Below are 23,385 nucleotides of genomic sequence, written 5' to 3'. Positions count from 1 at the left end.
TAGAAGTATGCTAAAGTCCCTTATATTACCATGCTAATGTTTTAAGCTAGCTTTGTAGATAATTTTGTAAGTTAGATTTTGTACCTTAGAAGTACGCTAACGTCTCTTGTATTGGCATGCTAATACGAGAGACATTAGCGTACTTCTAAGGTGGCGCTAGGTGTCCAAATCCATGATTTTGAGGTCTAAACTTACAAAATGAGCTAATAAGCTATCATAAAACATTAGCATGCTAATACAAGAGACGTTAGCATAATTCTAAGGTGGCGCCAAGTGTCCAAATCCATGATTTTGAGGTCTAAACTTACAAAATGAGCTAATAAGCTATCATAAAACATTAGCATGCTAATACAAGAGACGTTAGCATACTTCTAAGGTGGCGCTAACGTCCCTTGTATTAGCATGCTAATGTTTTATGATAGCTTTATAGCTCATTTTGTAAGTTTAGACCTCAAAATCATGGATTTGGACACTTGGCGCCACCTTAGAAGTATGCTAACGTCCCTTGTATTAGCATGCTAATGTTTTATGATAGCTTATTAGCTCATTTTGTAAGTTTAGACCTCAGAATCATGGGTTTGGACACTTGGCGCCACCTTAGAAGTATGCTAACGCCCCTTATATTACCATGCTAATGTTTTAAGCTAGCTTTTTAGATCATTTTGTAAGTTTAAACCTCAAAATCATGGATTTGGACACTTGGCGCCACCTTAGAAGTACGCTAACGTCCCTTATATTAGCATGCTAATGTTTTATGATAGCTTATTAGCTCATTTTGTAAGTTTAGACCTCAAAATCATGGATTTGGACACTTGGCGCCACCTTAGAAGTATGCTAACGTCTCTTGTATTAGCATGCTAATGTTTTATGATAGCTTATTAGCTCATTTTGTAAGTTTAGACCTCAAAATCATGGATTTGGACACTTGGCGCCACCTTAGAAGTATGCTAACGTCTCTTGTATTAGCATGCTAATGTTTTATGATAGCTTATTAGCTCATTTTGTAAGTTTAGACCTCAAAAACATGGATTTGGACACTTAGCGCCACCTTAGAAGTACGCTAATGTCTATCGTATTAGCATGCTAAGGTTAACGCATGATGACATAGGACAAGCTAGCGTTTGTCCTATGATTGCGCTGACTATTGAAATGCACAACTTTTAGCTGTAAACATACATTAGCTGAAAAGCTAGCATAAAACTTTAGTATGTTGAAGTTAGCATGCTAATATATAATACGTTATTTCCAAGATGTCGCCAAGCATAAGTAACCTTGGTTTCTAGGTTAAAAGATACAAACTAGTTCAAAAGCTAGCATGCTAACCTTAGCATGCTACCCCCCTGCAGGTCTCCCGCTCACTTCAAGGCCAAGGCGCAGGTGCGAGTGTGTGAGATGTGGACGGCCGGCTGCATGGAGGAGGTGTGCGAGGGCAGCACCAGCCCAGAGAGGAGCTTCGTCATGGGCTGGCCAACCTGCAACTGCGTGGCCACCTTCAGGTGAGCACCCGGAATGTTCCTGTCCCGCCTCAATGTGGACAATTAGCGCTAACGAGCAGACAGACGTGACACGACACCAACCCTCAGTTTGTTGTCTTTTCCCACCTTTTTAACCTCCTCTCTCCTCCTCCAGCTCGGAGGAGGACAAGGAGACGTGGCTGGCGCTCATCCAGAGGTAAACAAGAGCTCCCCTGGCTTTACCTTTTTATCCTCCAACGGTTCTGATCCGATGAAAACTGGGGGAGAAGAAAGCCGTAAAAAAAGGGGGAGAATTTTATGGGAAAACCTGGAATTCTGGGTAATTTTTGCATTTTGGAATGACAAAAAATAATTGCTACCGTGTCCCAACTGAGCCAAACTTTTTGATACATGAACGGTTCCAATTCGATGAAAACCGGGGGTAGAAGAAGGCCGTCAAAAAGGGGCGAATTGTTTTGGAAAACCTGGAATTCTGGGTAATCTGTACGTTTTGGAAAGAGAACAAATAATTGCTACCGTGTCCCAACTGAGCCCAACGTTTTGATTCTGGAACGGTTCCGATCGGATGAAAACCGTGGGAGAAGAAAGCCGTCAAAAAAGGGGGAGAATTTTATGGGAAAACCTGGAATTCTGGGTAATTTTTGCATTTTGGAATGACAAAAAATAATTGCTACCGTGTCCCAACTGAGCCAAACGTTTTGATTCTCGAACGGATCCGATCCGATGAAAACCGGGGAAGAAGAAAGCCGTCAAAAAAGGGGGAGAATATTATGGGAAAACCGGGCATTCTGGGTAATTTTTGCATTTTGGAATGACAAAAAATAATTGCTACCGTGTCCCAAGTGAGCCCAACGTTTTGATTCTCGAACGGTTCCGATCCGATGAAAACCGTGGGAGAAGAAAGCCGTCAAAAAAGGGGGAGAATTTTATGGGAAAACCTGGAATTCTGGGTAATTTTTGCATTTTGCAATGACAACAAATAATTGCTACCGTGTCCCAACTGAGCCCAACGTTTTGATTCTGGAACGGTTCCGATCGGATGAAAACTGGTGGAGAAGAAGGCAGTCAAAAAAGGGGGAGAATTTTATGGGAAAACCTGGAATTCTGGGTAATTTTTGCATTTTGGAATGACAAAAAATAATTGCTACCGTGTCCCAACTGAGCCAAACTTTTTGATACATGAACGGTTCCAATTCGATGAAAACCGGGGGTAGAAGAAGGCCGTCAAAAAGGGGCGAATTGTTTTGGAAAACCTGGAATTCTGGGTAATCTGTACGTTTTGGAAAGAGAACAAATAATTGCTACCGTGTCCCAACTGAGCCCAACGTTTTGATTCTGGAACGGTTCCGATCGGATGAAAACCGTGGGAGAAGAAAGCCGTCAAAAAAGGGGCAGAATTTTATGGGAAAACCTGGAATTCTGGGTAATTTTTGCATTTTGGAATGACAAAAAATAATTGCTACCGTGTCCCAACTGAGCCAAACGTTTTGATTCTCGAACGGATCCGATCCGATGAAAACCGGGGAAGAAGAAAGCCGTCAAAAAAGGGGGAGAATTTTATGGGAAAACCGGGCATTCTGGGTAATTTTTGCATTTTGGAATGACAAAAAATAATTGCTACCGTGTCCCAAGTGAGCCCAACGTTTTGATTCTGGAACGGTTCCGATCGGATGAAAACCGTGGGAGAAGAAAGCCGTCAAAAAAGGGGCAGAATTTTATGGGAAAACCTGGAATTCTGGGTAATTTTTGCATTTTGGAATGACAAAAAATAATTGCTACCGTGTCCCAACTGAGCCAAACGTTTTGATTCTCGAACGGATCTGATCCAAGAAAGCCGTCAAAAAAAGGGGAGAATTTTATGGGAAAACCGGGCATTCTGGGTAATTTTTGCATTTTGGAATGACAAAAAATAATTGCTACCGTGTCCCAAGTGAGCCCAACGTTTTGATTCTGGAACGGTTCCGATCGGATGAAAACCGTGGGAGAAGAAAGCCGTCAAAAAAGGGGCAGAATTTTATGGGAAAACCTGGAATTCTGGGTAATTTTTGCATTTTGGAATGACAAAAAATAATTGCTACCGTGTCCCAACTGAGCCAAACGTTTTGATTCTCGAACGGATCTGATCCGATGAAAACCGGGGAAAAAGAAAGCCGTCAAAAAAGGGGGAGAATTTTATGGGAAAACCTGGAATTCTGGGTAATTTTTGCATTTTGGAATGACAAAAAATAATTGCTACCGTGTCCCAAGTGAGCCCAACGTTTTGATTCTGGAACGGTTCCGATCGGATGAAAACCGTGGGAGAAGAAAGCCGTCAAAAAAGGGGCAGAATTTTATGGGAAAACCTGGAATTCTGGGTAATTTTTGCATTTTGGAATGACAAAAAATAATTGCTACCGTGTCCCAACTGAGCCAAACGTTTTGATTCTCGAACGGATCTGATCCGATGAAAACCGGGGAAAAAGAAAGCCGTCAAAAAAAGGGGAGAATTTTATGGGAAAACCGGGCATTCTGGGTAATTTTTGCATTTTGGAATGACAAAAAATAATTGCTACCGTGTCCCAAGTGAGCCCAACGTTTTGATTCTGGAACGGTTCCGATCGGATGAAAACCGTGGGAGAAGAAAGCCGTCAAAAAAGGGGCAGAATTTTATGGGAAAACCTGGAATTCTGGGTAATTTTTGCATTTTGGAATGACAAAAAATAATTGCTACCGTGTCCCAACTGAGCCAAACGTTTTGATTCTCGAACGGATCTGATCCGATGAAAACCGGGGAAAAAGAAAGCCGTCAAAAAACGGGGAGAATTTTATGGGAAAACCGGGCATTCTGGGTAATTTTTGCATTTTGGAATGACAAAAAATAATTGGTACCGTGTCCCAAGTGAGCCCAACGTTTTGATTCTGGAACGGTTCCGATCGGATGAAAACCGTGGGAGAAGAAAGCCGTCAAAAAAGGGGCAGAATTTTATGGGAAAACCTGGAATTCTGGGTAATTTTTGCATTTTGGAATGACAAAAAATAATTGCTACCGTGTCCCAACTGAGCCAAACGTTTTGATTCTCGAACGGATCTGATCCGATGAAAACCGGGGAAAAAGAAAGCCGTCAAAAAAGGGGGAGAATTTTATGGGAAAACCTGGAATTCTGGGTAATTTTTGCATTTTGGAATGACAAAAAATAATTGCTACCGTGTCCCAAGTGAGCCCAACGTTTTGATTCTCGAACGGTTCCGATCCGATGAAAACCGTGGGAGAAGAAAGCCGTCAAAAAAGGGGGAGAATTTTATGGGAAAACCTGGAATTCTGGGTAATTTTTGCATTTTGCAATGACAACAAATAATTGCTACCGTGTCCCAACTGAGCCCAACGTTTTGATTCTGGAACGGTTCCGATCGGATGAAAACTGGTGGAGAAGAAGGCAGTCAAAAAAGGGGGAGAATTTTATGGGAAAACCTGGAATTCTGGGTAATTTTTGCATTTTGGAATGACAACAAATAATTGCTACCGTGTCCCAAGTGAGCCCAATGTTTTGATTCTCCAACGGTTCTGATCAGATGAAAACTGTGGGAGAAGAAAGCCGTCAAAAAAGGGGGAGAATTTTATGGGAAAACCTGGAATTCTGGGTAATTTTTGCATTTTGGAATGACAACAAATAATTGTCCCAAGTGAGCCAAACTTTTTGATTCTTGAACAGATCCGATCGGATGCAAACTGTGGGCCTGAAAGCTGTAAAAAGTAAACAACAGAAAGCTTTAATAACGACTACTAGTGTTACTTGCATAAAAAGATGAATGATTGATGTAGAATATTACATGTGTGAATACATCAACATGGTGGTAATAATACATATTTAAATACTATATAATATAACACTATAAGTGGCAGATATATAAATGACTTTTTTACACATTAATTGTTTCCAAACAGTGTCTGTAACAAGGCAGTAAAACGGCTGATCAAACAAAACAGAAGTCACGATCATGGACCCACTAGCTGCGCAAGCTAGCTCTCCAATCAGCTAAACAGACTCAATAACTCCACGCTGACGTTTTGGTGAATTTACTGAGGAGTTTGTGAGAGTGAAACAACACGAAAAGAATGCCATTGTAAGTTAATAATTAGCATATTGGCTAATGCTAATTACACGAGCTTCATTACATGACGATAGCGTGTACAAATATGCATGACAACACTCCGACAGACATCACACATGGGACGCTTTAGTAAGTAAGAATAGTTGTAGTTCTATTGTAAAACTTACAAGACGTTGCTTGGAGCGATGAATGGAGAAACCATACGAGTGGGAACGCTACGGACGGCCAGAAGACGGAACTGCACTTGTACTTCCTGTTGAAAGCTCGGTCCAAACAGGAGGAGTGAGCGAAGTCGTCCAAAAAGATGGCGCCGTAGCACAAACAATAACACACCTTTTAGGGGTCTTTGCCGGTTGTTTTGTTCTATGTCCGTCAGCGGGAAAGAAAATGCATAAATTAGCCGCGCCCTTTTATAAGACGCAGGGTTCAAAGCGTAGGGCAAAATGTGACCTGCCGTCTGTTTGGCCACTCAGTGGGATCAGCGAGGGAAAGCGGAGTGACGACCCCAAGACTGTCCCGCTGAAGATATTTGCCAAGGACATCGGAAACTGTGCTTACGTAAGATTCTCCTTTGTCGCACTTTGTTGTGGGGAAATTCATCCTTCTGCTCACGTAACACCCGTGCTCTTTCTGTAACACCCGTGGTCTTTCTGTAACACCCGTGGTCTTTCTGTAACACCTGTGGTCTTTCTGTAACACCTGTGGTCTTTCTGTAACACCCCTGGTCTTTCTGTAACACCTGTGGTCTTTCTGTAACACCTGTGGTCTTTCTGTAACACCCGTGGTCTTTCTGTAACACCCGTGGTCTTTCTGTAACACCCGTGGTCTTTCTGTAACACCTGTGGTCTTTCTGTAACACCCGTGCTCTTTCTGTAACACCCGTGGTCTTTCTGTAACACCCCTGGTCTTTCTGTAACACCTGTGGTCTTTCTGTAACACCTGTGGTCTTTCTGTAACACCCGTGGTCTTTCTGTAACACCCGTGGTCTTTCTGTAACACCTGTGGTCTTTCTGTAACACCCCTGGTCTTTCTGTAACACCTGTGGTCTTTCTGTAACACCCCTGGTCTTTCTGTAACACCTGTGGTCTTTCTGTAACACCTGTGGTCTTTCTGTAACACCCGTGGTCTTTCTGTAACACCCGTGGTCTTTCTGTAACACCCGTGGTCTTTCTGTAACACCTGTGGTCTTTCTGTAACACCCGTGCTCTTTCTGTAACACCTGTGGTCTTTCTGTAACACCCCTGGTCTTTCTGTAACACCCGTGGTCTTTCTGTAACACCTGTGGTCTTTCTGTAACACCCGTGGTCTTTCTGTAACACCCGTGGTCTTTCTGTAACACCTGTGGTCTTTCTGTAACACCTGTGGTCTTTCTGTAACACCCGTGGTCTTTCTGTAACACCCGTGGTCTTTCTGTAACACCCGTGGTCTTTCTGTAACACCCGTGGTCTTTCTGTAACACCTGTGGTCTTTCTGTAACACCCGTGCTCTTTCTGTAACACCTGTGGTCTTTCTGTAACACCTGTGGTCTTTCTGTAACACCTGTGGTCTTTCTGTAACACCCGTGGTCTTTCTGTAACACCCGTGGTCTTTCTGTAACACCTGTGGTCTTTCTGTAACACCCCTGGTCTTTCTGTAACACCTGTGGTCTTTCTGTAACACCCCTGGTCTTTCTGTAACACCTGTGGTCTTTCTGTAACACCTGTGGTCTTTCTGTAACACCCGTGGTCTTTCTGTAACACCCGTGGTCTTTCTGTAACACCCGTGGTCTTTCTGTAACACCTGTGGTCTTTCTGTAATACCCGTGGTCTTTCTGTAACACCTCTGGTCTTTCTGTAACACCTGTGGTCTTTCTGTAATACCCGTGCTCTTTCTGTAACACCTGTGGTCTTTCTGTAACACCCCTGGTCTTTCTGTAACACCCGTGGTCTTTCTGTAACACCTGTGGTCTTTCTGTAACACCCGTGGTCTTTCTGTAACACCTGTGGTCTTTCTGTAACACCTGTGGTCTTTCTGTAACACCCGTGGTCTTTCTGTAACACCCGTGGTCTTTCTGTAACACCCGTGGTCTTTCTGTAACACCTGTGGTCTTTCTGTAACACCTGTGGTCTTTCTGTAACACCTGTGGTCTTTCTGTAACACCCGTGGTCTTTCTGTAACACCTGTGGTCTTTCTGTAACACCTGTGGTCTTTCTGTAACACCTGTGGTCTTTCTGTAACACCCCTGGTCTTTCTGTAACACCTGTGGTCTTTCTGTAACACCCCTGGTCTTTCTGTAACACCTGTGGTCTTTCTGTAACACCTGTGGTCTTTCTGTAACACCCGTGGTCTTTCTGTAACACCCGTGGTCTTTCTGTAACACCCGTGGTCTTTCTGTAACACCTGTGGTCTTTCTGTAACACCCGTGCTCTTTCTGTAACACCTGTGGTCTTTCTGTAACACCCCTGGTCTTTCTGTAACACCCGTGGTCTTTCTGTAACACCTGTGGTCTTTCTGTAACACCCGTGGTCTTTCTGTAACACCCGTGGTCTTTCTGTAACACCTGTGGTCTTTCTGTAACACCTGTGGTCTTTCTGTAACACCCGTGGTCTTTCTGTAACACCCGTGGTCTTTCTGTAACACCCGTGGTCTTTCTGTAACACCCGTGGTCTTTCTGTAACACCTGTGGTCTTTCTGTAACACCCGTGCTCTTTCTGTAACACCTGTGGTCTTTCTGTAACACCTGTGGTCTTTCTGTAACACCTGTGGTCTTTCTGTAACACCCGTGGTCTTTCTGTAACACCCGTGGTCTTTCTGTAACACCTGTGGTCTTTCTGTAACACCCCTGGTCTTTCTGTAACACCTGTGGTCTTTCTGTAACACCCCTGGTCTTTCTGTAACACCTGTGGTCTTTCTGTAACACCTGTGGTCTTTCTGTAACACCCGTGGTCTTTCTGTAACACCCGTGGTCTTTCTGTAACACCCGTGGTCTTTCTGTAACACCTGTGGTCTTTCTGTAATACCCGTGGTCTTTCTGTAACACCTCTGGTCTTTCTGTAACACCTGTGGTCTTTCTGTAATACCCGTGCTCTTTCTGTAACACCTGTGGTCTTTCTGTAACACCCCTGGTCTTTCTGTAACACCCGTGGTCTTTCTGTAACACCTGTGGTCTTTCTGTAACACCCGTGGTCTTTCTGTAACACCTGTGGTCTTTCTGTAACACCTGTGGTCTTTCTGTAACACCCGTGGTCTTTCTGTAACACCCGTGGTCTTTCTGTAACACCCGTGGTCTTTCTGTAACACCTGTGGTCTTTCTGTAACACCTGTGGTCTTTCTGTAACACCTGTGGTCTTTCTGTAACACCCGTGGTCTTTCTGTAACACCTGTGGTCTTTCTGTAACACCTGTGGTCTTTCTGTAACACCTGTGGTCTTTCTGTAACACCTGTGGTCTTTCTGTAACACCTGTGGTCTTTCTGTAACACCTGTGGTCTTTCTGTAACACCCGTGGTCTTTCTGTAACACCCGTGGTCTTTCTGTAACACCTGTGGTCTTTCTGTAACACCCGTGGTCTTTCTGTAACACCTGTGGTCTTTCTGTAACACCTGTGGTCTTTCTGTAACACCTGTGGTCTTTCTGTAACACCTGTGGTCTTTCTGTAACACCTGTGGTCTTTCTGTAACACCTGTGGTCTTTCTGTAACACCTGTGGTCTTTCTGTAACACCTGTGGTCTTTCTCTCACCACTCAGGCCAAGACTCTGGCAGTCCACAACACAGACACCACCACCGACGTCATCCGCACCGCTCTGATGCAGCTGGGGATATCGGTGAGGGCCACGGTTGTGCTTGTCCTAGCCTAGCCTAGCCTAGCCTAGCCTAGCCTAGCCTAGCCTAGCCTAGCCTTACATTCACTGTAAAGCGCAAAAAACAACAAAGTATATATCCAGACAATATGTTGTCTTTGCAGTCTATTCAGTTGAATATAAGTTGAAAATGATTTGTTGTATTCTCTTTTTATTGAGCATTTACCCACGGTGACTGGTGTTGGGGTTAGTACGTGACGTACCACTAGATTGTGTGGTTTGTAAAGATGTCTACAAAGTGTTTATGAGGTCAAATCAAAGTGTTTGTGACTGCAGGGCTGCGTGAAGGACCACCGGCTGTGGGTCAGCTCCAGCAAGGACGAGCCGCCATACCCGCTCATCGGTGAGAACGCCGTCTTCTTCATGTCGTGTGGTTCTGTCTGATAAAGAGTCCACAACACAATACTATGTTTGCTGTAGAAGTGTGTCATATTTGGTCCTATAATGTACACAATACTATGTTTGCTGTAGAAGTGTGTCATATTTGGTCCTATAATGTACACAATACTCTGTTTGCTGTAGAAGTGTGTCATATTTGGTCCTATAATGTACACAATACTATGTTTGCTGTAGAAGTGTGTCATATTTGGTCCTATAATGTACACAATATTATGTTTGCTGTAGAAGTGTGTCATATTTGGTCCTATAATGTACACAATACTATGTTTGCTGTAGAAGTGTGTCATATTTGGTCATATTTGGTCCTATTTGGTCATATTTGGTCCTATAACGTACACAATACTCTGTTTACTGTAGAAGTGTGTCATATTTGGTCATATTTGGTCCTATAATGTACACAATACTATGTTTACTGTAGAAGTGTGTCATATTTGGTCATATTTGGTCCTATAATGTACACAATACTATGTTTACTGTAGATGTGTGTCATATTTGGTCCTATAATGTACACAATACTATGTTTACTGTAGAAGTGTGTGACTGCTGTCAGTATTTCGGTCACATGTTTGTGGAGTCGTGTGTTCTTTTCACTCATTGAAAACACAGAGTTTGTCTTGTGAGAGATGATGATGATGAGGATGAGGATGATGATGAGGATGATGATGATGATGATGATGATGATGATGATGATGATGATGATGATGATGATGATGACTGTACCCCCCCCCCAGGACACGAGTTCCCCTTCAGCATCAAGATGAGCCACGTGCGGGACGGCGGGGGAGGGAGGGACCCCGCCAGCCCCGCGGACTGTCCCGAGGTCCTGCTCCTGGATCAGTGCCTGCCCCCGGACACCCAGTGCCAGTTCATCCTCAGACCCAGCAAGGTCAGCCAAAGTCCGGCTGCATTCACAGGTGAGTCTTGTAAGTCCCCGAGGACCCCCAGGTCTTGTAGACCCCCAGGTCTTGTAGACCCCCAGGTCTTGTAGGTCCCCAGGTCTTGTAGACCCCCAGGTCTTGTAGGTCCCCGTGGACCCCCAGGTCTTGTAGACCCCCAGGTCTTGTAGACCCCCAGGGGTTTCAGTCATACAATTCTCAAAAGTAAATGCAATATTTCCAATAATGAAACAGTTGACATGTACTGTAAATTCTGGACTATACGCCACTACTATTTCCTCACACTTTGAACCCTGCGGCTTATAAAACGGCGCAGCTAATTCCCAGTTTAAAACAAATACACTGAGAAGGTGTGTTCTTCTTTGGGCTATGGCGCCATCTTTTGGACAATTTGCCTCACTGTCCTTCCATTTAGTGCTCCCCACCAGAAGAAGATGACCACTGGCCGGAGACGGGTAGGTTGTGAGTTCAAACCCCCGGCCGAGTCATACCAAAGACTATAAAAAATGGGAGCCGTTACCTCCCTGCTTGGCACTCAGCATCAAGGGTTGGAATTGGGGGTTAAATCACCAAAAACAATCCAGACTAGTAACATCCGGTTACAGACTAGCAATGTCCGGTTACAGACTAGTAACATCCGGTTACAGACTAGCAATGTCCGGAGAAAGACTAGTAACATCCGGTTACAGACTAGCAATGTCCAGTTACAGGCTAGTAACATCCAGTTACACACTAGTAACGTCCAGTTACAGACTAGTAACATCCAGTTACAGACTCAAGACGTCAGGTTACAGACTCGTCATGTCCGGTTACAGACTAGTAACAACCAGTTACAGACTAGCAATGTCTGGTTACAGACTAGCAATGTCCGGTTACAGACTAGTAACATCCGGTTACAGACTAGCAATGTCCGGTTACAGACTAGTAACATCCGGTTACAGACTAGCAATGTCCAGTTACAGGCTAGTAACATCCAGTTACACACTAGTAACGTCCAGTTACAGACTCATAACATCCAGTTACAGACTCATTACGTCAGGTTACAGACTCGTCATGTCCGGTTACAGACTAGTAACAACCAGTTACAGACTAGCAATGTCCGGTTACAGACTAGCAATTTCCGGTTACAGACTAGTAACATCCGGTTACAGACTAGCAATGTCCAGTTACAGGCTAGTAACATCCAGTTACACACTAGTAACGTCCAGTTACAGACTCATAACATCCAGTTACAGACTCATAACGTCAGGTTACAGACTCGTCATGTCCGGTTACAGACTAGTAACAACCAGTTACAGACTAGCAATGTCCGGTTACAGACTAGCAATGTCCGGTTACAGACTAGCAATGTCCAGTTAAAGACTAGTAACATCCAGTTACACACTAGTAACGTCCAGTTACAGACTCATAACATCCAGTTACAGACTCATAACGTCAGGTTACAGACTCGTCATGTCCGGTTACAGACTAGTAACAACCAGTTACAGACTAGCAATGTCCGGTTACAGACTAGCAATTTCCGGTTAGAGACTAACAATGTCCGGTTACAGACTGGCAATGTCCGGTTAGAGACTAGTAACATCAAGTTACAGACTAGTAAAGTCCGGTTACAGACTCGTCACGTCCGGTTACACACTAGTAACGTCCAGTTACAGACTCGTAACGTCAGGTTACAGACTCGTAACGTCTAGTTACTGACTAGCAATGCCCGGTTACAGACTCGCAACGTCCGGTTACAGACTCGTAACGTCAGGTTACAGACTTGTAACATCTAGTTACAGATTAGCAATGTCCGGTTACAGACTCGTAACGTCAAGTTACAGACTCGTAACCTGTGAATTTGTCACGTTTCATGTGTCGGGTAAAGTGAAGGTTTTCTTCCTGCATGCAGACGGTGCTCAGCCCAAGTCGTTCAAGAGGAAAAGGTCCCTAATCAACTGGCCCTTCTGGAAAGGATCCAGCACCCAGCTGGACGCCCTGGCCCCCCTCAGCCCCACCTCCCCCTCCCCCTCGCCCTCGCCCACCTCGGGGCGCCTCTTCGGGCGAGCGCTCAGCTCCGTCTGCTCGGCGGACAGCGGGCTGCCCAAGCCGGTCCTGGTGAGCGTCCGGTCACACGGCGCCCCCCCGAGGGTCCACCTCGCCTCCTAACCTCCCCCTTGTTGCCCACCAGGACATGCTGGTCTTCCTCCAGGCCGAGGGCCCCTACACCAGGGGGGTCTTCAGGCGCTCGGCGGGGGCCAAAGCCTGCCGGGAGCTGCGCGACCGACTGGACGCGGGGACGGACGACCCCGAGATCGCGCGCCAGTCCGTGTTTGTGGTGGCTGCCGTGCTGAAGGTGACGTTCGGGAGGCTTTTATTTTGGAAAGGAGCGCACGGGGGCAACGTCTTGTTTTTGGACGCAGGACTTCCTGCGGAGCATCCCGGGCAGCCTGCTGTGTGGCGAGCTCTGTGAGCAGTGGACGGCCGTCATGGACTTGGAGGGGAGTGATCACATGACCCGCCAAATACACAGGTAGCATCGTTAGCACGCTAGCCTAGCATGCTAACTATTTTAGCCAATCTTGCTGGCATACACATCAGATTCATATCAGTGTCATGTAACCATGACATATGCTAACATTAGCATTAGCATGCTAACATTAGCATAAGCATGCTAACATTAGCATTAACATTAGCATTAGCATGCTAACTATTTTAGCCAATCTTGCTGGCATACACATCAGATTCATATCAGTGTCATGTAACCATGACATATGCTAACATTAGCATTAGCATGCTAACATTAGCATTAACATTAGCATTAGCATGCTAACTATTTTAGCCAATCTTGCTGGCATACACATCAGATTCATATCAGTGTCATGTAACCATGACATATGCTAACATTAGCATTAGCATGCTAACATTATCATGAGCATGCTAACATTAGCATTAGCATGCTAACATGAGCATTAGCATGCTAACATTAACAGTAACATTAGCATAGGCATGCTAACATTAGCATGCTAACATTAGCATGCTCACATTAACCTGCTAGCTTTTGTTGGCAATTTTGCCATGGTACACCTCAGAGTCATGACACATGCTAACTTTTTGGGGGGATAATTTTGCAACCGTTTAGCCCAGAGTCAGTTACCTTGGTACTTGACATATGCCAACTGTTAGTGTGCTAACGTTAGCATGCTAACTTTTTCAGCCAATGTTGCTGCCACACACCTCGGAGTCATATAACCATGACATATGCTAACATTAGCATGCTACCAGTTAACATGCTAACATTAACATGCTAAATTGTGTTGCCGATTTTGCCATGGTACACCTCGGAGTCATATAACTTGGTACATGACACATGCTAACTGTTAACAGCATGCTAACTTTTTTTTGGTGCTAATTTTAGCAACCGTTTACCAAAGAGTCAAATAACTTGGTACTTGGCATATGCCAACTGTTAGCATGCTGACACTAGCATGCTAACTTTTTTTTACACCTCAGATTCATATAACTTTGTGCTTGACAAATGTTAACTGTTAGCAGGCTGACATTAACGTGCTAACTTTATTTTTTGGGCCAATGTTGCCGCTGTACACCTCAGTCATGTAACTTTGTACTTGACAAATGCTAACTGTTAGCATGCTAACTTTTTTTGTTGTCAATTTTGCCGCTGTATATCTCAATCATGTAACTTTGTACTTGACAAATACTAACTGTTAGCATGCTAATTTATTTATTTTTTTGCCAATTTTGCCGCTGTATATTTCAATCATGTAACTTTGTGCTTGACAAATGCTAACTGTTAGCACACTAACTTTTTTTTGTGCCATTTTTGCCGCTGTACACCATAGATTCATATAACTTGGTACTTGACAAATGTTAACGGTTAGCAGGCTAACATTAACGTGCTAACGTTATTTTTTGGGCCAATTTTGCCGTTGTACACCTCAGTCATGTAACTTTGTACTTGACAAATGCTAACTGTTAGCATGCTAACTTTTTTTGTTGTCAATGTTGCCGCTGTACACCTCAGTCATGTAACTTTGTACTTGACAAATGCTAACTGTTAGCATGCTAACTTTTTTTGTTGTCAATGTTGTCGCTGTACACCGCAGTCATATAACTTTGTACTTGACAAATGCTAACTGTTAGCATGCTAACTTTTGTTGTTGTCAATTTTGCCGCTGTACACCTCAGTCATGTAACTTTGTACTTGACAAATGCTAACTGTTAGCATGCTAACTTTTTTTGTTGTCAATGTTGTCGCTGTACACCGCAGTCATATAACTTTGTACTTGACAAATGCTAACTGTTAGCATGCTAACTTTTGTTGTTGTCAATTTTGCCACTGTATATCTCAATCAACTAACTTTGTACTTGACAAATGCTAACTGTTAGCATGCTAACTCTTTCTTTGCCATTGTGTGAGCATGCTACCGTTAGCACACCCAGCATTAGCGTGTCATTCCTCCACCTGCCAGGTTGCTCCGCCTCCTCCCCGAGGAGAACCTGCTGCTGCTGCGCCACGTGATGGCGATGCTGCACCGTATCCAAGGCAACGCCCGCGACAACCAGATGAACGCCTTCAACCTGTCCGTCTGCATCGCTCCCAGCATGCTTTGGGCCCCCACGCCCGAGATGGAGGGGGAGGGCACCAAGAAGGTGAGGTCATCCACGCTCACATTTCCTACACTTAGGCTGGCCCTGAAGGCTTCATGTGCACAACCTGGCTTGCAATTTCTCCAACCCGGCGGGCAAATGATGCCTTTGATCTTTATAACGGCGATAAAGGTCATTTCAACACGTGCATGAATGTGGTCTGATACCTGCTGCAGTGCGATACCAGTGGTCAAAGATTGTAAATAAGACAGGAGTGTGACTCCACTGTGGACTTAGAACTTCTAGAAGGACCTGAATGTGTACTATGATACTAGAAGTAGGACCATACCGATCTGACCATGATATCAGCGTAGATGATACATGCTTGCATGTAACACATGCGATATCACGTGCGATACAAGCAGTCTTGCAGCGTGTTTACTTGTGTGTGATATCATGTGCGATATAATCTGTCTTGCAGCATGTTTACTTGTGTGTGATATCATGTGCGATACAAGCAGTCCTGAAGAGTGTTTACTTGTGTGTGATATCATGTGCGATACAAGCAGTCCTGAAGAGTGTTTACTTGTGTGTGATATCATGTGTGATACAAGCAGTCCTGCAGCGTGTCTACTTGTGTGTGATATAATGTGCGATACAAGCAGTCCTGAAGAGTGTTTACTTGTGTGTGATATCATGTGTGATACAAGCAGTCCTGCAGCGTGTTTACTTGTGTGTGATATCATGTGCGATACAAGCAGCCCTGCAGTGTTTTTACTTCGTGTGTAAAATCATGTGCGATACAAGCAGCCCTGCAGCGTGTTTACTTGCGTGTGATATCATGTGCGATACAAGCAGCCCTGCAGCGTGTTTACTTGTGTGTGATATCATGTGCGATACAAGCAGCCCTGCAGCGTGTTTACTTGCGTGTGATATCATGTGCGATACAAGCAGCCCTGCAGCGTGTTTACTTGTGTGTGATATCATGTGCGATACAAGCAGCCCTGCAGCGTGTTTACTTGCGTGTGATATCATGTGCGATACAAGCAGCCCTGCAGCGTGTTTACTTGTGTGTGATATCATGTGCGATACAAGCAGCCCTGCAGCGTGTTTACTTGTGTGATATCATGTGCGATACAAGCAGCCCTGCAGCGTGTTTACTTGTGTGTGATATCACGTGCGATACAAGCAGCCCTGCAGCGTGTTTACTTGCGTGTGATATGATGTGCGATACAAGCAGTCCTGCAGCGTGTTTACTTGTGTGTGATATCATGTGCGACACAAGCAGCCCTGCAGCGTGTTTACTTGTGTGTGATATCATGTGCGATACAAGCAGCCCTGCAGAATGTTTACTTGTGTGATATCATGTGCGATACAAGCAGTCCTGCAGTGTGTTTACTTGTGTGTGTGATATCATGTGCGATACAAGCAGCCCTGCAGCCAGTTTACTTGTGTGTGATATCATGTGCGATACAAGCAGCCCTGCAGAATGTTTACTTGTGTGATATCATGTGCGATACAAGCAGTCCTGCAGTGTGTTTACTTGTGTGTGTGATATCATGTGCGACACAAGCAGCCCTGCAGCGTGTTTACTTGTGTGTGATATCATGTGCGATATAATCAGTCTTGCAGAATGTTTACTTGTGTGTGATATAATGTGCGATACAAGCAACCCTGCAGCGTTTTTACTTGTGTGATATCATGTGCGATACAAGCAGCCCTGCAGAATGTTTACTTGTGTGTGATATAATGTGCGATACAAGCAGTCCTGCAGCGTGTTTACTTGTGTGATATCATGTGCGATACAAGCAGTCCTGCAGCGTGTTTACTTGCGTGTGATATCATGTGTGATACAATCAGTCGTGCAGCGTGTTTACTTGTGTGATATCATGTGCGATACAAGCAGCCCTGCAGAATGTTTACTTGTGTGTGATATAATGTGCGATACAAGCAACCCTGCAGCGTTTTTACTTGTGTGTGATATCATGTGCGATACAAGCAGTCCTGCAGCGTGTTTACTTGCGTGTGATATCATGTGTGATACAATCAGTCGTGCAGCGTGTTTACTTGTGTGATATCATGTGCGATACAAGCAGCCCTGCAGAATGTTTACTTGTGTGTGATATAATGTGCGATACAAGCAACCCTGCAGCGTTTTTACTTGTGTGTGATATCATGTGCGATACAAGCAGCCCTGCAGAATGTTTACTTGTGTGTGATATCATGTGCGATACAAGCAGCCCTGCAGAATGTTTACTTGTGTGTGATATAATGTGCGATACAAGCAGCCCTGCAGCGTGTTTACTTGTGTGTGATATCACGTGCGATACAAGCAGCCCTGCAGCGTGTTTACTTGCGTGTGATATGATGTGCGATACAAGCAGTCCTGCAGCGTGTTTACTTGTGTGTGATATCATGTGCGACACAAGCAGCCCTGCAGCGTGTTTACTTGTGTGTGATATCATGTGCGATACAAGCAGCCCTGCAGAATGTTTACTTGTGTGATATCATGTGCGATACAAGCAGTCCTGCAGTGTGTTTACTTGTGTGTGTGATATCATGTGCGATACAAGCAGCCCTGCAGCCAGTTTACTTGTGTGTGATATCATGTGCGATACAAGCAGCCCTGCAGAATGTTTACTTGTGTGATATCATGTGCGATACAAGCAGTCCTGCAGTGTGTTTACTTGTGTGTGTGATATCATGTGCGACACAAGCAGCCCTGCAGCGTGTTTACTTGTGTGTGATATCATGTGCGATATAATCAGTCTTGCAGAATGTTTACTTGTGTGTGATATAATGTGCGATACAAGCAACCCTGCAGCGTTTTTACTTGTGTGATATCATGTGCGATACAAGCAGCCCTGCAGAATGTTTACTTGTGTGTGATATAATGTGCGATACAAGCAGTCCTGCAGCGTGTTTACTTGTGTGATATCATGTGCGATACAAGCAGTCCTGCAGCGTGTTTACTTGCGTGTGATATCATGTGTGATACAATCAGTCGTGCAGCGTGTTTACTTGTGTGATATCATGTGCGATACAAGCAGCCCTGCAGAATGTTTACTTGTGTGTGATATAATGTGCGATACAAGCAACCCTGCAGCGTTTTTACTTGTGTGTGATATCATGTGCGATACAAGCAGCCCTGCAGAATGTTTACTTGTGTGTGATATCATGTGCGATACAAGCAGCCCTGCAGAATGTTTACTTGTGTGTGATATCATGTGCGATACAAGCAGTCTTGCAGCGTGTTTAAATGTGTGTGATATCATGTGCGATATCTTAGAAGTATGCTAACGTCTCTTATGTTAGCATGCTAACATTTTCATGCTAGCTTTGTAGCTAATTTTGTAAGTTTCAACCTGAAAAGCATGATTTTTGACACTCGGCGCCATCTTAGAAGTATGCTAACGTCACTTATTTTAGCATGCTAACGTTTTTTGCTAGCTTTTTAACTAATTTAGTATGTTTAATAAATGAGTAAATAAAGAAATGACACTTTAGGTTACCAAAGATTCGACCTAAAAGTCGTCTTTTTAAATCTCGATGTTTGACATTTTATTGGACTTGCTAGCTGCTAACGTTGGCGACCAACTGACCACGTCCCAAACTCCGCCCCCTCAGGTGTGCGAGCTGGTCCGCTACCTCATCCAGAACTGCACGGCGGTCTTGGGCGACGACGTCACCTCCTTGTTTGCAGCCTTCAGCCAGCAGGGCGGCAGCAGCGAGCACGGTTCTGGTCAGTTATTACTGTTTGTCTCTTCTGTTAGCATGCTAACTGTTTAGCTAACTTTGTAAGTTTCATCCTAAAAATCATGATTTATGACACTTGGCGCCATCTTAGAAGTATGCTAACGTCGTTTATATTAGCATGCTAACGTTTTTGCTAGCTTTTTAGCTAATTTTGTATGTTTCAACCTGAAAACCAGGATTTAGGACACTTGGCGCCATCTTAGAAATATGCTAACATCTCTTATGTTGGCATGCTAACCTTTCTATGCTAGCTTTTTAGCTAATTTTGTATGTTTAGTCCTAAAAATCATGATTTGTGATACTTGTCACCATTCAGGAAGTATGTTAACGTCACTTATATTGCCATGCTAACGTTAGCATGCTAACATTTTGCTAGCTTTTTGGCAAATTTTGTATGTTTAAACCTGAAAAGCATGATTTTTGACACTTGGCGCCATCTTAGAAGTACGCTAAAATCGTTTATATTAGCATGCTAACATTTTTATGCTAGCTTTTTAGCTAATGTATGTTTAATCCTAAAAATCATGATTTTTGATACTTTTCACCATTTCGGAAGTATGTTAACGTCGCGTATATTGCCATGCTAACATTTTGCTAGCTTTTTAGCAAATGTTGTATGTTTGAACCTGAAAAGCAGGATTTTTGACACTTGGCGCCATCTTAGAAGTATGCTAACGTCACTTATATTAGCATGCTAACGTTTCTATGCTAGCTTCTTAGCTAACTTAGTATGTTTAATCTTAAAAATCACGAGTTAATAATGTTATCTACCTTTTCAAAGTAAAAGTTTTGTCGCTGATTGAGCGCCAACCCCCGGCATTGTCGCTACGAGGGCTGGTGTTCAGGCTGGGAGGGGGCGGAGCCTCTTCGGGAGAAGTTAGTGAGGGTTGTGGTGTGTTTGTGCCCGCAGACGTGTCGTCCTTCCAGACCAACGACTCGTCCTACGACAGCCTGGAGAACGAGCTGAACGACGACCCCGAGTCGCCGTGCCGGGAGCAGCTTCCCCTCCGCGACACGCCCGACAGCCGCAGCCGTGACTCCGTCATCACGCTGAGCGACTGCGACCCCGACGCCGAGGGCGACGCGCCGCCGGAGCTCCCCTCGCCGTCCAGGCCGCGCCGCTTCAGCCCCGCCGTCCGCCAGCCGCGCTCTCGCCACGCCAACGGGGCGTTGTCGTCGCAGGGCGCCGGGAGGAGGCCCCGCCGGAGCTCGGAGCCAGCGCTGGCCGCGGCTCCGCCCACCGTGGCGGTTATCCGTGGGGAGGCGCCGCTACGAAAGGCGAGCTACGACGCCGCCATAGACGGGGAAGGGGAGGAGGAGGAGGAGTTCCTGGAGAAAAGTCTAAAGGGACTGAAGTTGAACGTGGAAAGAGACGGAAAGGGTGGAGCTAAAGTCCCGGGTAGCGGGCGGAGGAAAAGCAAACACGCGCCCCCGCCTCCTCTGCGACTGCACGCCAGCTGCTCCAGTCTGTCGTCGCCGGCAACCTCCCCCACTGGCTCCTCCTTAAGCTCTCTGGACTCCGCCTTCTCGCAGTACTCCACGGACTACGCCGCCCCCACCCAAAGGTCACCCGGATGCTCCCCGCCGCAGAGGGAGGCCCCGCCCGGCCAGACTGCTCCACCCTCCCACGGCGCCCACCCCAACACCTGGCTCAAGAAGGACCGCCGCCTGTCTCTGAAGCAGCCCGCCAACGGACACGCCCACGAGGGCGCCCGGGCGGTCGGCCGGCGGCGCTCCAGCAGCCCGCCATCGTACCAGCAGGCGCTGCTGCAGCTGCGGCACGCCTCGCCGTTCTTCAGGGGGGCGGAGAGAACTCTGACGGTCCGAGAGCTCCGGCTCCTTCAGGACCAGGCCACGCCCCTCGCGGCCGGCGACGCCGCCCAGCCCCCGACGGGGGTCTTCTACGGACAAAACGCCACAACGTTGGTCCTCAAGCGCCGCAAGTCCCACTCTCTGGCTCCGCCCACCGAGGCGCGCCCACTTAGCAAGACGCTTCCACGCCGCGCGTCCGAGCCCGCCAAAATGGACGCCCGCCAGTCCTGCGCCACCTTGGACAGACCTCGTTCCCGCAAAGCTCCGCCCCCGGACGGCGCGGTGAGAGTGTCTGACGCCGAGCCTCAGCACGCCGAGTCGCGCTCCCGCCTGTCGCCCTCCGCCGACCGCACCGTCCGGGACTACTTCTCCTCGGACGCCTCGGGCGGCGTGCGGCGCGGCCAGGAGGTGGCGCTGGCCGTCACGCAGGCCAAGAGGGCGTGGCAGACCCGGCAGCCGTCATTGGACGACTTGGAGCAGCTCTTCTTCGCCGAAGAGTCGTACGTCTGACCAGGAAGTAGCGCTCAGTGGGCGGTCCTTAAAGGTACTTCCTGCGTCCTCACTGCCATTTGCCAGCGCGGACCGCCAAAATAAGAGCGCGAGAGACTCTCGGAAGCTGCCAACAGGAAGTAGGAATCCTGAGAGACCAGACGCCACCAAACATTCCCGGATGTTGCCGCCAAAATAAAAGCTTCTCTTTTAGCACATGAACATTCCGCTTTTATTCATATTTTTATCAAGCTTTTATTTTGGCAAATGGAGAGACTTTGTAGTATTTATTCGGATCGGTCCCCATGGTTACCGACGTCATCTTGTATATGACAAATATTATGGTATGTCACTTATCATATTTATGAGGCAGAAATATCAAATGTATTTTTGTACTGTCGCCATGGAAACTAGACAAAAATGTACGAGCTTTGAATAAATGTCTCAAAACATCAAATGTGATTCGTTTCCTGATCTTCTTTAGTATAGAGCAGGGGTGTCAAACGTACGGCCCGAGGGCCGGATCAGGCCCGCGAATAGGATTTATCCGGCCCACGGAATGAGTTTGTTAAGTATAAAAACGTACCCGAAATTTTTTAATGAAAGAAACTAATGTTCTAAATGTGTCCACTGGATGTCGCAATAGCAATTCTTTGTAGATGATGCTACATATGTACAAAATAAACCACATGTTAGTGCACCAGTCAAAGAAAATTATCAAACTACATAAATAACATTTTGTTATTTGATTTTGATATAATTTTTTATCTTGATAGATTGAAAATTAACACCGATGAGTTGACTGATGAACATTATCACATCATTTATTCAGAAAGTATAAATAACGACAAATAAAGATAGAATACTATTAACCGCAACGTAAGTGTAAAAAACCCCCAAAACATTACGATTTGTACATTTTCAGAATGTGCTTGTTCTATTTTTAAACAAAGAAAACAAAAAAAAAGAAGTTATCGTGCCGGGATTTTACCAGTCTGGCCCACTTGGGAGTAGATTTTTCTCCATGTGGCCCCCGATCTAAAATGAGTTTGACACCCCTGGTATAGAGGATCTTTGACATCGCATGTCAAAGAGTCTTCTGTAAGAAAGGATCTTTGACTAGTGTTTGTTGCCTTAAAAACAAACTTCTGCTGCTATAAAGGATCTTTGACTGGTGTTTGCCTTAAAAACAGCAGAGTTCTCCTTCCATAAAGGATCTTTGACTAGTCGTTTGCCTTAAAAACAAACTTCTGCTGCTATAAAGGATCTTTGACTGGTGTTTTGCCTTAAAAACAGAGTTCTAGCTGCTATAAAGGATCTTTGACGAGTGTTTTGCCTACTTTAAAAACAGCACAGTTCTCTTTCCATAAAGGATCTTTGACTAGTCTTCTGCCTTAAAAACAAACTTCTGCTGCTATAAAGGATCTTTGACTGGCGTTTTGCCTTAAAAACAGCAGAGTTCTCCTTCCATAAAGGATCTTTGACTCGTCTTTTGCCTTAAAAACAAACTTCTGCTGCTATAAAGGATCTTTGACTGGTGGTTTGCCTTAAAAACATCAGAGTTCTCCTTCCATAAAGGATCTTTGACTAGTCTCTTGCCTTAAAAACAAACTTCTGCTGCCATAAAGGATCTTTGACTAGTCTTTTGCCTTAAAAACGGCAGAATTCTAGCTGCTATAAAGGATCTTTGACGAGTGTTTTGCATACTTTAAAAACAGGAGAGCACTTCTTCCATAAATAATCTTTGACTAGTCTTTTGCCTTAAAAACAAGAGTTCTGCTGGCATAAAGGATCTTTGACTAGTATTTTGCATGCTTTAAAAACAGCAGAGTTCGCCTTCTATAAAGGATCTTTGACTAGTCTTTTGCCCTAAAAACAAACTCCTGCTGCTATAAAAGATCTTTGACGTGTTTTGCATGCTTTAAAAACAGCAGAGCGCTCCTTCCATAAAGGATCTTTGACTAGTGGTCTGCCTTATTTCGCCACACCTAGTGTGTGTGTGACAATCATTGGTACTTTAACTTCAACTTAACTTTAAAAA

General features: G+C 45.1%; 2 protein-coding genes across 2 annotated transcripts in view; both read left to right on the top strand.

The window, feature by feature from the left end:
* The window catches only part of LOC133663157 (rho GTPase-activating protein 20-like), a 46,506-nt gene extending 24,739 nt beyond the window's left edge, over positions 1 to 21,767 (top strand). The window contains exons 4-15 of the mRNA XM_062067419.1: positions 1,347 to 1,496; positions 1,630 to 1,671; positions 6,038 to 6,122; positions 9,289 to 9,366; positions 9,679 to 9,745; positions 10,533 to 10,715; positions 12,589 to 12,794; positions 12,868 to 13,032; positions 13,100 to 13,209; positions 15,170 to 15,350; positions 18,915 to 19,029; positions 19,954 to 21,767. Of these exons, the coding sequence (XP_061923403.1) occupies positions 1,347 to 1,496; positions 1,630 to 1,671; positions 6,038 to 6,122; positions 9,289 to 9,366; positions 9,679 to 9,745; positions 10,533 to 10,715; positions 12,589 to 12,794; positions 12,868 to 13,032; positions 13,100 to 13,209; positions 15,170 to 15,350; positions 18,915 to 19,029; positions 19,954 to 21,365 (2,794 nt within the window). The 3' untranslated portion in view covers positions 21,366 to 21,767. The remainder of the gene's footprint in view (positions 1 to 1,346; positions 1,497 to 1,629; positions 1,672 to 6,037; positions 6,123 to 9,288; positions 9,367 to 9,678; positions 9,746 to 10,532; positions 10,716 to 12,588; positions 12,795 to 12,867; positions 13,033 to 13,099; positions 13,210 to 15,169; positions 15,351 to 18,914; positions 19,030 to 19,953) is intronic.
* LOC133663159 (uncharacterized) lies at positions 10,932 to 12,552 on the top strand. Its single transcript, XM_062067420.1, has one exon. It carries the CDS (start codon positions 11,204 to 11,206, stop codon positions 12,386 to 12,388), a length of 1,185 nt encoding a protein of 394 aa, XP_061923404.1. The 5' UTR covers positions 10,932 to 11,203; the 3' UTR covers positions 12,389 to 12,552.
* Positions 21,768 to 23,385: the final 1,618 nt, after the last annotated feature.

This window comes from Entelurus aequoreus, linkage group LG13 (genome assembly GCF_033978785.1).
Source record: "Entelurus aequoreus isolate RoL-2023_Sb linkage group LG13, RoL_Eaeq_v1.1, whole genome shotgun sequence".
Lineage (NCBI taxonomy): Eukaryota > Metazoa > Chordata > Actinopteri > Syngnathiformes > Syngnathidae > Entelurus > Entelurus aequoreus.
Note: the sequence above shows the minus strand (reverse complement) of the source record. Positions and strands in the feature narration are given on the sequence as shown.